We start from the raw sequence: 17,688 nt of genomic DNA, 5'->3' as shown, positions 1-17,688 counted from the left end.
AGAATTTTCTAAAAATTCAAGTACAACACTACAACTTCTGCCACTGGTAAGTAATTAGAAGCAAAAATCAGGAAAACACCTATGTAGTCAGTTTAGACAAAAAGAAACAAAAAGAAAAGCATTTGTTTATTTATAACTGGCAAAATGACCTATTCCATTTGCATATTTTTTTGTACTTTGATATTTTTTGTAGTGATAATTAAGTTTTTGTTTTATGATCTCTTTCTAATGATAGAACCAGACCTTGTAGAAACTGCCTTAATCATATCTTGGAGTGTGAAAGAAAGGTTCTTAACCTTAATTCGTCCCCTGAATATGAAAAATGGGCTGTGATTGAAACTGTGGCCTCATCACGGGGGCTGTCATTGGTGTCTTTCTGGCTGTGCTTGGCGGTATCTTAAGGCCAACTGGATACAGGAATCTTTTTTTTTTTTTTTTTTTTTTTTTTTGAGACAGAGTCTCGCTTTCTTGCCTAGGCTAGAGTGAGTGCCATGGCGTCAGCCTAGCTCACAGCAACCTCAAACTCCTGGGCTCAAGCAATCCTCCTGCCTCAGCCTCCCGAGTAGCTGGGACTACAGGCATGAGCCACCATGCCCGGCTGATTTTTATATTATATATATTAGTTGGCCAATTAATTTCTTTCTATTTTTATGGTAGAGACGGGGTCTCGCTCAGGCTGGTTTTGAACTCCTGACCTTGAGCAATCCGCCCGCCTCGGCCTCCCAGAGTGCTAGGATTACAGGCGTGAGCCACCGCGCCTGGCCGAGGATACAGGAATCTTGAGAAGACAATTAAAAAGGTACAGGTAGTCTAAAGAATAGTTTTTTGTTATTCTAATTTGTTCTATATTCTGTCTCTTTTATGCTCTGGGTAGCAGCTTTATATGTCATGATAACTGGTAATTTTACGTCTTATAAAATTACCCTTGATACTAAGGTAATTATGAACCACTGGAACTCTACGTTATAGAGAAGGGACCATGTGTGAAATGTTACAAGTGCAATGTATATTTAACATGCATACATTGTTATAGTACATATATACATATGTACATTGTGATAAAAGCTGTCTATAGTTGTGCAAGCTAGTAGAAATAAATATTTTTAATTATGTCCAAAGAGTATGTTGTCATGCCTTTGAATAAGAAATAAGTGAATGTATTTTGAGAGGGGATATTGATAAACATAATTACATTTTAGGTAATGCTGAGAAAAATAGAAACAAAAAATGGGTATATACATATATGTGTACATGTTAGATATTGTGTTTTATATGGAAGCAGAAATCTTTGGTAAACTGGTAAACTTTGTTTTTTGGTTTGGCAATCTACTGTTTTATATAATGTGTGATCATCCTGATCATCTTATAAATATTTCCTATTTGTGAAGCTTTATATTTCACTCTTTGGAAATATTTTCAGAAATATGTAAGACATATCTCAGTATATAAGAAATTGACTGTAGTTTAAAATAATAGAATGATTCAATAGGCAAGCTTTGCACAACAATCTAGAATTTATCACTGACCCTAATTCATTCTAATTAGCTATACATTCCCTCATCAGAAACTTTAATTCATAGAGGGAAGCAGAGAATAGGGGCGACACGTCTGCTGAAGTCCTAAACAAGGAATGGCAAATTCAAATGGCTTCAGGAATTTGGACACAGGGGTTAAAAAAATTTAAGGTGTCAAAAACAAGAGAAAATGAAGATCAGGAACTAATTGTGACGATAAGGGTGTGTTGTCCTACCTGAAGGCATGCATGTTCATTTTCTGAAACATAATGCTGCACAAATAAAAGACATTTGAATTTGGCATTCAGCTGTCTGCCTGATGAGGATGGCAATGACCTAGAAAGAGGGTTATTAAGCATAGTGCGTGATGGAGAAAAAAGAGTTGAATTTTATTAATTTTTTATTGTTGTATTCATTTTAATATATTTGATCCATGGTTGGTTGAATTTCTGGATGTGGAACCTGCAGGTACAGAGAGCTGATTGTACAGTGATTTGTATCTCTTTTATTGCTAACATGTTGTAGATCTTTAGCTTCATGTATTTAACTAAAATATATATATATAGACAAATTGAATGGTATACCTGTTTTGGAATTCCCAGTTTTCTTTATAGTATTTTTAATATAGGCCAATGGAGAGAGACTGTGATGGTGAGGCAGGGATTATGTAACAGTGAGATAGAATTCCCATTGCTCTAACATATTTCCTGCTCTGTAAACAGATTCCCACATGGATCTGTTGTGGAGGAAAGACAAGATCAACGTCTTTGTTAACACATAGACTATAACTTGTCTTTTCATTTCCAAATAAAAAAGTCACAGTAATCTCACAGTGCACAGAAATTTAAGACTATTTATACTGATATATAATTAATAATCAATATCTGAGGATTAATCAATTTTTTGTCATGCAACTAAATTAGTACAAAAAACTCCCCTGTAGGCATGTATATCAGGTGCTAGCAACTATTTTAAGTTAATTCTTTAATATTTATCTCTGGGCTCATAATGGTTCATCATGAGAAAGAGTTTTGAGACATCAAGATATACTTCTGTATAGTGACTAATAAAATACATTATCTCAACAAGTATAAGATATAACCAGCAAAAATATATTGTAAAAAAACTACAGAGATCCATGAGACTGTAGAATTGAATTTTAAAACTAAATGCTATCGATATTTAGATAGAGAAATCTGTCTGAGTATTCAAGAAACTTCAAGAAGAAGAAGGGACTTGATTTGGATTTTAAAGAAGTATAAAGTTTTGAAAGTCCAAAAAGAACAACAGTAAAAGTATCAAAGGACTGATTAACAGTCTGGAAAAAGTTATCAAAAGGCAATTAAGTGTAGTGAAGACGGATGGAGAAAAGTAGAGGATGTACCAAGAATACTGGATAAACAAGATGCTTAGAAGGCAACGTTAAGAAGCTTGGAACATCAGGCAGAAGAATATTTAACTGATGATGTGATATGCAATACTAGTTGGTATGTTTTTCAGTAAGTATAATAAAACCTACATTTAGAGACTGACATCACCAAATGGCTAGCATTTATTTACTGCTTACTAAGAGCTTCCCATATTCCTATATAATTCATTTAATCATCAGAAATATCCATCTGAAGGTCCTATTATTTTACCCATTTTACATGCACAGGCACCTAAGTCAACCTGCCAACTCACCTTGCTCATGGGAAGAGGAGTCAGTTTCCAAGCACAGGCACTCTGAAGCAAGAGCTTAAATGACACACAGCCTTGTACACTATGCTTCTCCACTAGAAAGGGTTGGAAAGTGAGAACAAAGACAGAAAAACATGAAAAATGTAGGACATGACCACTCTCAAACAAATTTTAAGATTCTCTTATAGAAAGATCATTGTGTGGTAGAGCAGGTATGGAAAACTGATGGGTGATGTGATGCAAGGGAAGTGTGGATACAGGGAATAAATTAGGAGAGAGGGGAGTAAAAATACCAAATTTTTGACATGAACATCAGTCTGTATTTCAAAGGTCAGACCTCAGATAGATTTGATCAATGCTATATAGATTACACATAAAACTAAAGAGTGGATTTGCTTTTAGTGAGATTTAAGGTAGAGAGAGAAAGAACAGAAAGATTTCTGTAGCATTTGTACACAATACAGGGACAGGAAGACAAAAGCCGAAAAGGAAAAGAATGGTCTTATGTGAAGAAATAGAAGCAAAAGAGTATAATTTTTTGGAAGTTAATAGAAGGCCAGAACTCAAGGAATGAGAGAATGAAATGGTTCTCAGGCAGATGAAAATTAAGGTAACAGTGGTTACGCCATGACACTAATGTTTTTGAAAGCAAAATTTATGTACAGTAGACTAATAAATGAAGGGGAATAAAATAAAAAAATAGAATGCTTTTCCTTCTTGTTTTTAAAATGAGGTTTATGTGTTCCATCTTTTACAAGACAGAAGGGAGCAGTATGGATTCAGACTCCAGGAGGAGGAGGAGGCGGCACAAAACTTGAAGTTGTGAAGATTGTTAAATGATAGTTTGCGTTGTGTGCCCACTACAAATCGATGGACTAAGACACATCAGAATCCCTACAGTGGTCAAGGTCTAGAATCCATGTAAAGCTTAGCCTGATTTTGGTCTCAGATTTCTATATAACCATGTTGACCTTATCAATTTTAGTCATATAAAAAAGCTAGAACTTTGTTTACATAAGACTGTTTTACAAACTAAAACACACTGTAATGATTGTTTATTAAAATGACTATACATCTGAATCAACAGTCCTATTTTAATAAAATAAATTACATTTATATTCATTTTCTAATATATGCTTATATTTCTAGATAAAATCATTTGTACCTTTTCATAGTATCTAAAGAGCCCAAAAATAAATGCCTGAAGTTTTAGTTGTTAAAGATGATAAAGTTTGTTTTATATTTAATGACATGAGAATAAGAAACAATCCAAAAAATTACATTAAATTAATGGTACAAAAATGAACTAAACACTACACTTATTTGCACATAACTCCAATAAGAAATGATAGTTAAAAACAATGTTTCAAGAAATAGCAGATAAGCAGGATAGGCAAGCATATGTATCATTTTTCCTCCAGCCCTATTTAGTATCAGCATAGTTTACTTTTCCTGCCAAATACAAAATTTCCCATTTTAGGTTCTAATATAAATTCTTGATGCCTAATTTCTGGGTTTTAGAAACCTATAAAAGCTTCTTTTCCCAATGCATTTCACTAAAGTTTATTCTGGGTTTTAGTTGATGATGACAATCTGAGACTAAAGTCATTTTCTGATTCTCAGCACAGTTGTCACTAATATTCTAATTCATTCTTTTCTTCTCCACTTATGCTAGTACATAATTCCTAAAGATGGAAGAAATTATTTTAAACATGGGAAAATTGTTCTCTTTAGGACCAGTTACAAGCAAGTTATAAAAGTGGGTGGGAATGATAGAGGCTATTTCCAGCATATTTCTGCTTTTTAAGAAAGTTTTCATTTTACTAGAGAGAATTATTATAAAAATGATTAAATAGCAGTAAAAAGAAGTATCACAGGTTATTACATTAGTTATTGGTACATGACTGGTTTTGACAGTAAGTGCTCTGAACCTACCAGTGAAAGCAGAGTATGGAATAAATGATATTAGAGTTCTTCCTCTAGAGGGTGGAACAAAATGATTTTTAAGGACGGTTGGATAATATTTACAAAATATTAATAGCTGACACTTATTGAATGAATGGCTTCTACATGCTAACACTGTTCTACTAAATGCTCACATTTATTAATACTAATAGCAACCTATGAGAATAAATATTTAATTAAACCATATGAAAATGTGAAACTTCAACTTTTTTGACTTCCAAAAATACCAAGTTTATATAACTATTATTGCTCTCACAATTAGATAAGGAAACAGACATAGAGAGAAATTAAACAACCTACCCAAACATAAATGATTTTTAAATGACCAAATTGGAGATCAAACTCATAGCATCAAATATCATTGTTAACCACTTCACTCTATTCTTTAGGGAAGAAGCCACTACACTTTGTTAGGTGGGAATAGGGTAGGAGAATCTGACTCATAGATTAAATCTGCGAAGCATGATTCTGTCTCTTGGTGGTACTTTATAAGGTCCTTGAGAAATGAGACAATATGTTTTCTACATTTGTACTCTACCTACTCCATGCACAGTAAGATATCAAAGGCATTTTAATAATTACATTTAAGTTGCCAGTCATGTAGATTACTATTTTCACACAACAGTAATAATCAAGAGAGTATGTGACTTCACAGAAGATATTACTGTCACAAACATGTTTTCAAATCAACATAGCAGAATAGAAATTTCAAGGTCAATGGCTTCCAACCCAGCTAGAGACCATGCTATAAGAGACTCAACTAGGTTGGAATCCAACTGTTACTGGGGTTGGATAGGCTGCATACTTTAATGTCAGGGATAAATACTGATTTACTCATTAATCAAGTGAGAGGATTTTAAGAGGATTTTATATCACTTTTTTTGTGCATGTAATTATTAGTCTTATACTTCAAACTTGCTGGAACATTTGCAAATACAATTTAAAATCAAGCAGTTTTAAATTCATAAAAAACATTAAGTTCTTTTGCTTCTTCTAAAATTAGAGAAACTTGTAACGTGTTTAGTCTTGGTAATGAAGTAGTGGTTATACAATTATCTAGTACAGTAGTGTCAGCATCTGAAGAGTTGCATTCCTATTTTTACTACTTCAATATTCCTGTCTCTTTGTCTCTGAACAAGTCATGGTGTTATGGAACCTACACAAAATTCAAGTGAAAATACCCGATTTCTTCATTAGTTCCTGTTAAATTTGTCATGTAATGTTGAATCACAATCTGTTTTTCTCTAGAACCCATTTACTACCTCTAAAATAATGGATGGAGTTAGTCGGTACATATTCTAACAATAATTCAGTGCATTCATTTCAATTCTTTGTGATTCAACTTTGCCTTATTGTTGCTGTAGATATTTTTAAATGAAAAAGTGATTTATGAGTTTAGAAAAGAGGCATAATACACTGTGTCTTTTGGTATTCATACACATAAACATTAGTTAGGCATTCTCTCCTATGAAGCACATTCTGTCATAGACTGTTTTCAATTCTGTAAGAATTTGTTGAGTTCCTTTCATTAAAAACTGATATAAAGTATGTATCTTGAGAGGCACTTTATAATAAAATATTTTGTATTGAACCTTAAGATTCTTATACTGTGAGAATAGTAATGTGTGTATGTGTTTGTATGTGTTTTCTTTTCATAAAGTGTCTTTGAATGGGTAAATTACCAGTTTTCAGGGTCTATATAGCTGTCAGCTTCAACATCCATGTCAAACACTTTTATATTTAAAAGAATAGCCATAAAAACTTTCAGCAATTTTGTCTTAATGTTGGACTTGTTAGTGTGAAAATAAGCCCTCTGTGGAGCACATAAAAAGTTTTTCGAGGACAATTTATAGTATTAATAAAAAGTAAGAGGTTCCAACTTCAACCTAGCAGTTCCAACGTACCCAGTGTAAGTGGATTGCAACAGCACAGGATTTTGTGCCCAGTTCTTCTGTAAGGAATTCTCTTATTCTCTACATTAAGCAATAAGTAAAACATCCTTAAAATATGAGACTTCATTTGACTTCTACCAGCTAAGTGCAGTTGGTAATATGAGATTTAAAAAAAAAGAGAGAGACAGTGATAGCATGGTGTCAAAGAGCACTAGTCTAAGGGTCGGAGACAAGGATTTTCATTATGATCCCCTACTATTTGCCTAGGCCACCCTTAGGCCAGTCCACTAGTTTCTCAGAGCTCTACTAGAAAATGTGATAATATTCAATTTCCTTTCCTAATTTATCATTCTGTGAAATGTTGCTTCCTGGTGAAGGAAATAAATAGATCAGGTTATTCCCGTAGTCATGGCTCTTCTTAGGCTCATTTTCTGTGAAAATGTCTTTCTTCCTCTTCCCCTAACACACTAAGGTTAAGTTGGAGTTCTTTAAACTGGGCGTTTTCCCAAAAGCACTTAATTGGAAACATTATCTGCTACAAAGTCACCTTTGTTTGTGCTAGTTACTATAGCTCCATGGTCTTCCAGCTCAGAATGAGAGCCCTGGAAGGAAAATGGGAGAACATCTATGGTAACTCCCTCATGACAAAGATAATGAAATTGACCCTGAGGGTTTTATTGACTTTCTACTTGATCCCAAATCTCCTAAAGGAAGGAATCAGATTCCTTATATAGGATTTTAATTTCTGTCATTGGTGTAGTTCAGTACAAGGGGTATCAATGGCTTTTAATGGAGTTCATAAAAGAAGAATAGGGCATCTTCCTTCTCTTGTCCTTTTCTTTAAAAAGTAGTAACCCAATAATTATGGAATAGGCTGTTATAATTTTTGGAAACATGTTACTAATGGGTTGTTGCAAATATATTGAAAGTTAGAGAAGCCATGGTGAACAGGGTTTGAAGGGGAGATCATTCAGATGCACTTATTTTCTTAATGTAATAAATGTTGTCATTATCTTCTGAAGTGCCCAACTGTTGAAGAAAAGGGAAAAGTTTTCAGTACCGATAGATTTTCCTCTCACTTTTTCTGCTTTGTCTCATGAATCCAACTCACTTAGGAGCAGAAGAGAAGTTAATGTTCAACTGATAAGAACTTTTTGGAACAACTTTAATAAAATTGCTTAATAAATTGTGTTACTGACTGTTCTGACATTGCCAAAGGGGCAATCTAAAGCTTGCCAATGGTTTGCCTTAAAATAAACAGTCATGTCTTCAGTATTACACACTGATTCTCTTCATAAAAGATTAACTATAAGTGGTTGCAATAAAAGTCTGCTGAGAATACTTCTGCTGTAAGTGTATGACAAGGTTTCAAAGGTTCTTGTGAATGAGGTACTTGAGCTTGGTCTTTTATTCTGGCTGTCTAAAGGTTATAAATAAACTCCAAAAAGTGCCTGTATTTACCATAAATAAATACTCCCAATATGTTTTCTTTTTCATAGGAAGTTGTCCTTGAAGAAGGTACATTTGCTTTTAAAAATCGGATTAAAGCAGGCGCAGAAGTTTATAGACAATTGTGGATATTTGATGTGCAAAATCCACAGGAAGTGATGGTGAACAGCAGCAAGATTAAAGTTAAGCAAAGAGGTCCTTACACGTACAGGTGAGTTCTCACAAATAAGTGGCAGATTGAACATAAGTGACTTTGAACATATGTATTTCTGAGAAGGCTTCCACTTGATGAATGCCATTGTGTTGAGATATGTACTTGTTATTTTCTTGCCAGTAATATACAAAAATAAAATAGGAAATATTTTTCCTACCTGTATAGAATCTTAACTGAAGGATGTAATGATTAGAGGATATTTATTTTGAATATATATAAATTACCCGAGCATCGATTAGACAATATATAGAAAAGAAATATAGATATTATAATAAATTTACCAGCATCAAATAACATCCCTATGTTTAAGAAGTTACAAGTATTTTGCACGTATGGCATATATACTTAACTCTGAAATATGCATGTTGAACAGAGAAAAAAATCTATCCATATTTAACATCTTAAAATTAAACATATACATTATATTGGTGGTTCTTAAAGTGTGACTCCTTGACTAGCGGCATCAGTATCACCAGAGAACTTGGTAGACATGAAAATTCTCACACCCCACTCCAGACCAAATGAACTGGGGACTTCTGAGAGTTGGGGCTCACTAATGAATTTTAAAACCTCCTGGGTGACTGCAATACACACTCAATTTTGAGAACCATGACACTAAGCTTATTTTTATATAGCTAAGAATTTATATCCAAACTAATATCCAGGTCATATAGGTGTTTACATTTATCTAGTAGTTTCATTCTTATCTTTTCTCTTGTGCTGAGACTGACTATTCAATACCTGTATCCTATATTACCTAATAGTTTAATACATTTTTGAACAGAATCTTAGGCAATTAAAACTAGAAGAAATGTTTATCCAGAATCTTTCATTTTGTAAATAAAAAATACCTTACACTATTGGATATAAGGTGACTTGCTCATGTCCACACAAATGTAGGAACTGGCAACTCTTATATTTTCACATATATTTTCTATTGACAGTATAGACTATGTCTTTTCCAGTTATTAAAATAAAATAACGGGAGATTGAAGTGCTAAAAACACTAACTTAACCAAGGATTAGTGTTATATTAATGATATCCATATGGGAACCTAGGTAAGTCCTACTGTCTTTATTCATTATAAAAATATGTATTTTCCTTCAAGGAAATTACAACTAGTTATATACCATGATTAATTATTATCACAAAATTTCACATTTGTAATGACATTATTATTCACAGTTTCGGCATCTTATCTCTTTTGGATACTCTATGATTGTATAATTTTTCCTTCCTCTCCAGCACACCAATATTTTTCTAGATTGACAACTCACAGCTAAAATATAATGAAATAACAATAGTCATGTGAGAGTAGAGCCTCCTACTAAAGCATACGATATATAAGCTGCAGAGGGCCTCGGTGCCTATCCTACCTTAGCAATTTTCCCCAAGTCTCCTGTCTCTATGCCCACGTCTGACACTATTCACAACTTCGTCAAACAAAGATGACTTAGTTTTCACTGTTGGAAGAAAAGTCTTGGAAATTTTTTTTCATGTTCTAATAGTTCTTATGTCATTAGCAAAAGCCTATACAAATATCTCATTTCAAAAAGCATATGTACTTTTGAAAATCTAGAACTCATATATGATCTAATGAGAATCTGAGCATAATTATTTAAAAATTAGAACCTGGGCCAGGTGAGGTGGCTCAAGCCTATAATCCTAGCACTCTGAGAGGCTGAGGCAGGATGATTGCTTGAGCTCAGGAGTTCAAGACCAACCTGAGCAAGAGCGAGACCGCATCTCTACTATAAATAGAAAGAAATTAGCCAAACAACTAAAAATAGAAAAAAAAAATTAGCCGGGCACCGTGGTGCATGCCTGTAATCCCAGCTGCCCGGGAGGCTGAGGCAGGAGGATGACTTGAGCCCTGGAGTTTGAAATTGCTGTGAGCTAGGCTGATGCCATGGGTAACAGAGTGAGACCCTGTCTCAAAAAAAAAAAAAAAAAAAAAAAAAAAAATTCTAACTTGAATGAACTGAGTAAGTATAAGGAATAAATAGTTTTTAGAATTTGAGAACTCATGTTTTGTATATTTTTAAAATTTGTTTTGGGGAGGTTATATTTTCTATTTTTAAAATATTATTTGGGACATAAGGGAATATAAACATAATATTATTTAACCTAGTTCTCCCTGACAGTTCACAGCTAATATCCATTTTTTTCTTAGAGCCTTTATCTCTCTAAGGGACAAAAAGGAGCATTATTTAGATATACTTGATTAGCTTGGGAAGATGATCTAAGAGGTTGGGCGAAGAGAAGTTGCATTTACAGATAAATTTTATAAACTCCTCTTCATATAACAATTTTAAAAATATTCCTAACCAACTAGAGGTCATCTTGTCTCCTGATGTCACTAAACAGTGTTTTTTATTTGCCTGAATGCCTTAAATAATGTGAAAACTGGTTACCTTTTAGAAAAAAGTTAATATTTTGATAGCCTTCTATGTGTTGAGCCAAACCTGCTTCCCCATAATTATTAATAAATCCAGTTGAAATTGAGAGTATAGGAGATGTCCCTCCTCAAACAGAATTACAGGTTTTATTTGGCCGATGGCTGCTAAAGTGAACTTGATGAAACTATGACAAGATATGACATGAGACAAGCCATGAAATTGCCTGGATTGAGATCTTACATATAATACAACCTATATCATCTCTATGAAGACACTGTGATACCTTCAGAATATTCTCATATACAACATAAATTGTTATTTTTTTTTTACCTTACTTTGTTTTGGAAAAAATACAAAACTCTAGGAAAACTCAAGAACAAATTCCTTTCCTTGAACTGATTAACCAACACTTCCCCAAACTTGTATACAATGTAATTTTTAAACAACAACAAGTGATTATATTATTTTTTTCTGCTTTTTTAAAATTTCAAACTATTTTTATGGGGGTACAAATGTTTTAGTTACATGGATTGCTTTTGTAATGCTAGAGTCAGGGTTAAAAGTGTGCCCTTCACCCAGATAGTGTTCATTGTACCCAGTTAGGTAGAGTTTCTTCCATTTCTTCCTCCCTGCTAGATTGCCTTAGAGATTTACTTCCCCCTATGAACATGTGTGCTCATCAGTTAGTTCCAATTTAATAGTGAGTACATGTGATGTTTGTTTTTCCATTCTTTAAAAGTACATTCTAACAATTCACAATTTCAAAGATGTGGAAAAAACCCAAGTTCCCATCAATACATGAGTGGATTAATAAACTGTGGTATAGGTATACCATAGAGTACTGCTCAGCCACAAAAAACAATGGTGATCTAGCACCTCTTATATTATCCTGGATAGAGCTGGAGCCCATCCCACTAAGTGAAGAATCACAAGAATGGAAAAACAGCAACACATGTACTCACCATCAAATTGGTATTAACTGATCAACACTTAAGTGCACATATAATAACATTTTTCAGGTTGTTGGGCGGGGGGAAGGGATGGGTATATTCACACCTAATGGGTGCCGTGTGCACCATCTGGGGGATGGACACCCTTGAAACTCTGAATCAGGTGGGGCAAAGGCAATATATGTAGTCTAAACATGTGTACCCCCATAATATGCTGAAATTTAAAAAAGTTAAAAAAAAGATAAAAAAATTTAAAAAGTACATTCTAAAGGCAGGGTTCAGTTTTAAGGATTTTTCTCTGAGTGAGTGCCATCTGCTGGTGGATCTTATAAGTACAAATAGGTAAGCTCTAGAATTTGGGTCATTATTATTTTCCTATTGTTTTAATTATTATCTATGCATAAATATTCCTGAAAATTAAAATGCTTCAATTTGAAATGTTAGTAATATGTATTCCAATTTTGAAATAGTAAGAGAAAAGGCATTGCTTGTAACTGGCTACCCTGAGTACTATTTCAGATTTTTTATTCTTTGTATGTCTTCAGTACTCTAAGGAGAATAAATAACAATTTCATTAAATTATATTGAAATTCTACCTAATTTTAAATCCCTTTTCAAATAATGACCCATTAATGTATATATTAAAAATATTTATTGAGAACTCACTATGTCTAAGGCACTATGCTTAGAGATACAAAACACTCATAAACCCTACCCTAGAGGAATTTACATTTTTATTATAGTTGAATAAAATGTTTTTCTTTAAATTTCAGTCCCTTTTAGTCTTTGCCTTAGCTATTCACCTCACATAACTGACATTCAAATATATACTAGCACAATGATGATGTATACCTTATTTTTTCTCAGTGAATATCATGTACTTGCAAGATATTTTCTCCCATAATAATCACCCTTTACCACATTCCTGAAATGTAGGTGGCACTTTGCAGCATGGAGATGTTAGAGCCAGGAGCTTAAAACTAATAAGTATTCAACATACGGGGGGACTATGGAGGGACCAGTCGTTCTTTAGCCCTTAAAAATAAAAAAATATATTCTAATTCTCATTAAAATACTAAAAAAGATCAAAAAGCCAGTGTTGGATAGGCTATGTACTTTGAGTGTTCTTTCTTATATATGAAAATGTGCTCTTGATATTTCCCTGCTTAAGCCTCTCTCTTTCCTCCTTACCCTCAGGATAAAGTCTGTCATTTGAGTATGTGATGCAATCCTATTGTGCTTGAGATCTTCACGTTTCTCTTTCTACTCTTACCTCTCACTTAACAATCCAACCCAAAACATTTGAATTTCCTAAGATATATAATGTTCTTATCTTGCATATGACCCTGTCTGCCCTACTTTACCTAACTAAACTTCTCTATGTTTTTTAGACCACTTCCATGGAATTGCTACCAAATTGTGTCTTGGCTCTCATTCCAACCCTGATCATCCTCAGCCCCAACCTGGATTTGTATCTGCTCTGTGTTTTTCCATGGCTTTTGTGTAAACTCCCATTATAACATGTATCACTTTTCTTCCGCTACTTTAATTTCCTGTCTGCAAGTTTAAGACCACTTTTGATGAGTATGCTAACACTGGCTTATTTAACCCCATTGTTTAGCATAATTTCTGGCATGTTCTATGTGTTCAAATATTTGCTGGTTGAATGAATGGCATATGAGATCTAATGTCCACATAAGCCTAATTTTTTGAATTTGTTTACTTTTGTTGTTTCCAGAGTTCATTATCTAGCCAAAGAAAACATAATCCAGGACCCTGAGGATCACACAGTCTCTTATGTGAAGCTCAATGGTGCCATCTTTGAACCTTCACTATCAGTTGGAACAGAGAATGACACTTTCACAGTTCTCAATTTTGCTGTATCTGTGAATAGACAAACTGTAAAGTTATTTGTTTTAAAATATTCTAGAATCCACTATAATTAATTTCATTATCAGAATTATTAGATTTTGTCATTTTTGTAAAAATGTGTTCTTGTGTCATTATTTTGAGTGGAGTTATAGTCATTTGAAAAGACAAAATCATAACAATCAATTGGAATTAGAAGACTGCTTAAAGTGTAACAAGAAAAAACAAATAGGGCTTAACTTGGGATGGCTTCCTGTGGCTGGCATTGACGCAGACAAATATAATCATCTTGGGATGGGGTAGGGAACCTACAGCCATAAGGTGAAATGTGGCCTTCTAGGTCCTTAAGTGCAGCCTTTTGACTGCATCCAAATTTTACAGAACAAATCATTTTATTATAAGGGCTGCAGCAGAGAAAGATGCTTTCCTTGCTTCCTTTGGTGTTTAAATAAGAAGAATCTTGAAATCAGAAGGCCGCAGGTTCCCCATCCAATCTGATATTGTATTGGTGTCATAAACAGTGATTTTTTTTCTGTAGGTTGCCCCTTATATCTATAGAAATGCCTCTGTTCAAGAGCCACTCAATTTACTTATCAAAGAGTCAAACTCTTCTTTGTTCCAAACCAGAACTTTGAAAGAACTGTTATGGGGCTATAAAGATCCATTTTTTAGTTTGGTTCCATTTCATACTCGTGCCACTCTTGGTGTGTATTATCCTGTAAGTACCAAATATCAATGGCAATATTGTTGCATTTTAATTGTATAGATACAATGACATTGGCAAAGCATAATTTTTATTTTATTTTTTTAGAGTTTAACAGCACATTTTAGCATTTTAGTTATAAAATTAATATACACTTGGTAAAATTTTCAAACAACACAGAAATGTATCAAGTTAGACGTGAAAAATTACCACCCGCTTTTTCTTCAATCTATTTTCCAAAACTAAACTATAGTTTAGGATGTATTTATAGTTTTAAAAAATTTTACAAGTTAATGTCCCTTTATAGGACATTTGAAAACTACAAAGGTGAAAAGTATATAATAAGATTTTGGAATTTTTTGCATTGTTTACAATAGGGAAAATGAGAAACGATGTATTTCACCAGCAATGGGAGTTTAGTTAAAAATATTACATACAATTCATTTATAAACTGTAACCCTAAGAACCTGATAAAAATCCTGTGAAACAAAGATATTTAGCTACATGAGGAAATGATCACAATATGTCTATTATATGAAAAGCAGATTACAAAATACTGTGTATAATATTTGTTTCCCCTTTTGTAAAAATAAAATTAAAAGCATATATTTGCATAGAAAAGAAACTAATGGAATATGTATCAATATGTCATAGTGATGAGTTCTGAATGATGTTGTAATTACAGGTGATTTTGTCTTTCTTACTTTTCTTCATAAGCAGTTCCCAAATTCTCTACCATAAACATGCATTACTTTTGAACTAAAGAAAAAAGTTAATAATGGCAGTCCTTGCTTTACACAACATCATGTTAACTAAAACTGCATATTGGAACTGTGACCTCAATTTACACAATTCTGTGATAACTGTTAGCCCTATTGCTGATCTGGTGATACATATCTAATACATATCTTAACTTTTAAAAAAGTCTTTATCTCATATGGCTTTAGCTTTCCTAGTTAGAAAACCTATCTGAATTTGACAATTCAATTTAAAATTTAAAAATTGAGATATAATCAAGTTTCTACTCTTTTATAAATATACAATTTGTCTAAAATTGTCTTGTAAGGTAGCATGTAAACTTTGAACACTGTATATTTTGGTTTTGGTTTCCCTTCTTGCATAAATTTCCATACATATTTTTATTTGTGTTAAATGTATTCATCCTATTATTCCTTCTATTCTAGACCTTTTGCAAATTTGTCTTAGTTTATATTAAAAAGTTAGCCTAAATTTGCACATCTCCATGAGATTTGTAAGTCAATAGGCCTCATTTTAACGGGACTTAAAAATTTCCAGAATTCCAGAAATGTAATGAAATGGCAGTTTGAAGAATAAAAAGAATTTTATAGTTCATTTAGCTACATCTTAATATTTTAAATAGGATAAGTCATTGAATTAGAATTTTGACTATAATTTCATTTGGTACTGTATGTGAATATCATTAATAGTTATATTCTGTAGCTCATTGTTATTGTTTTACTTTTAGATGTTTAGAATTACAATTACAAATTAATTAAATATAAATGTAGAAAGCCACCAGGTATCAGAGACTTAGTTATTACTTTAACTCAATACTCATAAATCTTTCCATGGCTAATTTTTATTTTCTATGGCTAATTTTTATTATTTTAGTAACCACTCAAAGATGACATTTATAATATCTTCACAAATCATTGTTCTTATAGGTTTTGCTTAATGTACCCTAATCTCAATATAGTAAGAGTTATGTTCAAAATGGCCTTATTGGCTTAATCATGACAAAGAGTACTGGAGTTTGGATCATGTCAACTTCTGATGTTTATTTTAGCATTTAGTACTTATTTCTAGTAACCTTTTATAGTCTATCCTTTAAAACATTTTAATGGCCAATAGTTTAAAAACCTTATTGCAGATATATTTCAAGTTATATAAAATTATGTATAACCAGTGTTTGGGAAATGGGATAGTGAGTTAATTTCATATTTTATACCTTGAAAAATATGGCTTGTTTTAGAAGTATTTTTTTCTTATATATATCTTTTTAGTACAACAACACTGTGGAAGGAGTTTATAAAGTTTTCAATGGAAAAGATAACATAAGCAAAGTTGCCATAATTGACACCTTTATTGGTAGAAAGTATCTGAGTATAAATGTGTGTGTGTGTGTGCACATGCACATGTTACTAGCATACTCCAAGGCAGGAGTGGTATTTGTTTCACAACAGTAAAGCACAGGCATCAACCTATGGAACAGACTTGCTATATCTCAGCCCTAGAAACTCTTGTTCCAAAAGGCATCAATCCTTTAGTTGTGGCAACCAGCATGTTCACACCAGTGCACAGCTGCTATCAGCCCCAGTTTAGGGTTTGGTTTTAAATCCAAAGGGACTATTTTCATCCTTGCTGCATATCCAGCATCACAGTAGACCGTGCAATTAGATAACCACAAATGAAAAGGAAGAAAATCAACACATCAACTGACTGTCTAGGAGACAGAAACATATTTGGTTCCTTGACTTTTATAAAGGAGTATATCCAATAACATTGTGTATGCCAGTGACATGACCTAAATGTGTCTGTAAAGGTGGAAGTGTAATGACTCCATGTGATTGTTTTCATGACTTCCCCCTGCAAACGCTCTTAAAATAATTGTGTATATTGACATATCAGTTTTAATCTTTATTAATGCAAAATACTACATGAATTACTATAATATTTCAGGTAGAGTTCTAAAATTTACATATGAAATGTAAAAGTGAAGAATATGCCATCTTTGAAATGGTAAAAGCACAAGATAACCTCATAAAGCCATTATTTCCTTTCTTTACTACTTCTGCCTATTGATTTGAAGGATTCATAATTTATCCTATGTGTAAAATAGGAAAAACCATAATTAATGTCAGGGGAGAAAGCCTTTTCTTGAAAGTTAATAACTGTGCTTTAGAACAGTTATTTTCTGAAAAAGGATAATGAAAATTGAAAGAGATGAAATGTTTTTATTAATATAAGTAACCACTGCCTCAAACTGAGTCTTTATCTAATAATTGCATATAAGTTAATATTAACTAGTAGA

General features: G+C 32.9%; 1 protein-coding gene across 1 annotated transcript in view; it reads left to right on the top strand.

The window, feature by feature from the left end:
• Positions 1-322: 322 nt before the first annotated feature.
• LOC105879321 (platelet glycoprotein 4-like) overlaps positions 323-17,688 on the top strand; it is a 54,684-nt gene continuing 37,318 nt past the window's right edge. Inside the window, 6 exon segments of the mRNA XM_076006219.1 lie at positions 323-408; positions 766-799; positions 8,551-8,711; positions 13,803-13,950; positions 14,472-14,651; positions 16,661-16,752. Coding sequence (XP_075862334.1) covers positions 323-408; positions 766-799; positions 8,551-8,711; positions 13,803-13,950; positions 14,472-14,651; positions 16,661-16,752 — 701 coding nt within the window.

The sequence above is a fragment of the Microcebus murinus genome, chromosome 9, assembly GCF_040939455.1.
Source record: "Microcebus murinus isolate Inina chromosome 9, M.murinus_Inina_mat1.0, whole genome shotgun sequence".
In the NCBI taxonomy this organism is placed as follows: domain Eukaryota; kingdom Metazoa; phylum Chordata; class Mammalia; order Primates; family Cheirogaleidae; genus Microcebus; species Microcebus murinus.
The sequence above is the reverse complement of the archived record's forward strand: the minus strand, read 5'-3'. Positions and strand labels throughout refer to the sequence as shown.